General features: G+C 41.9%; 1 protein-coding gene across 1 annotated transcript in view; it reads right to left on the bottom strand.

The window, feature by feature from the left end:
- LOC104999333 (sterol-4-alpha-carboxylate 3-dehydrogenase, decarboxylating-like) overlaps positions 1 to 1,093 on the bottom strand; it is a 5,084-nt gene extending 3,991 nt beyond the window's left edge. The window contains exon 1 of the mRNA XM_010854886.1: positions 780 to 1,093. Coding sequence (XP_010853188.1) covers positions 780 to 1,067 — 288 coding nt within the window. The 5' untranslated portion in view covers positions 1,068 to 1,093. The remainder of the gene's footprint in view (positions 1 to 779) is intronic.
- Positions 1,094 to 1,469: the final 376 nt, after the last annotated feature.

Raw genomic sequence — 1,469 nt, 5'->3', positions numbered from 1 at the left:
ATATTTACCCCAAAGAAGTGAAAGCAGAAAGTGGAGCAGATTACTTGTGTACCCATGCTCACAGCAGCATGATTCACAATAGTCAAAACAGCCCAGGAATCCACCAAAGGATGAATGAAGAAACAAAATGCAGCATAGCCCTCCAATAGGCTGTTATTCAGGCTTAAAAAAGAAGGAAAATTTGATCCCATTATAGCATGGATAAACCTGGAAGGTGTTATGCCAAGTAAAGTAAGTAGGACACAAAAGGGCATGTGTTGTATGATTGCACTTGTGTGGAGTCCTTAGAGGAATCATATTCATAGAGACAGACAGAAGGATGATGGGTGCCAGGGGCAGGGAGAGGGGGAGTTAGTATTTAATTGGTACAGATTTCAGCCTCCTTAGGAAGATGAAAAAGTTCTGGAGATGGATGATGGTGGTGGTTGACAGCAGTGTGAATGTGCTTAATGCCACTGAACTGTATACACTTAAAAATGGTTAAAATGGTAAATTTTATGTTTGATATATATTATTTATGTTAAAAACATGCTTTTTAAAGCATAACAAAAAACACAAGCAATTTCTAAATTTTGTCACTCTTTAACCAAAGACTAATAAGACTTAGGGTCTTCATATGGTTTGCTCAGCAGCTCCCAGGGCCGAAATTTTAGGCTCTTTGCAACACTTTAGGAAGCAGGCCTGGCTAGCCCAGGAAGTGAACAAAAGCCTTGGCCCCCATGCACTTGGGAAAAGCCATCACACGTTCTTGACAGCACTCATTCCAGCTTTCCCCTTACCTGAACCCCAGCCTCTTTGCAGGTTTCAATGACATTCTTGGTGCCAATGTAATTCACTCTATAAAAGAGTTCCTTGTTGTTATTGAATGGTGGGGGCGATGCGCAGTGGAAAACTGTGCTTACACCTTTCAGAGCTGGGTACAGGTCCTGGAAAGCAAACAAAGACAAAAAAAAAAAAATCACTCCTGCTTTATACAAGTAAACAGCCTCCTTACATTCCCAGTGTCCAATCTGGGGCATGAAGGTGTCTTGCCCTTTTATAAATCTCCAATCAACACAGAAATACATTCTCACTGTAAAAGATTCAAAGACACAGAAGTATATGAGGTAGAAACCATAATGTCCCTTTAACCACCTCCCTCCCCACTACCGTTGCCCCAATAAAAATTGGTTTGGGGCATGAGAAGCCTGTGGGATCCAGAAAAAAATCAACATCTGTGCCTTTGTGCCTCATGGGTGGTGGATGGTGGGTGCCAGGTGGGTGGGAAAATCCAGGGCACCTGGAGTTAAGATTCTTGGGGAAAATGAGCCCAAAGATATAGATTATGCATCATATGAAAGTCCCATACTTCAACAGACAGTGTAAATATCCTATACACAGGAGTAATCCTCTCTGTGAAACTAGACATACAACAAAGAGTAACCAGAGATGGATTGCTACAGGGAAGCAGAGCTCCTGAGAGAAATGGT

The sequence above is a fragment of the Bison bison genome, unplaced genomic scaffold, assembly GCF_000754665.1.
Source record: "Bison bison bison isolate TAMUID 2011002044 unplaced genomic scaffold, Bison_UMD1.0 scf7180017853537, whole genome shotgun sequence".
NCBI classification, from domain to species: Eukaryota; Metazoa; Chordata; class Mammalia; order Artiodactyla; family Bovidae; genus Bison; species Bison bison.
The sequence above is the reverse complement of the archived record's forward strand: the minus strand, read 5'-3'. Positions and strand labels throughout refer to the sequence as shown.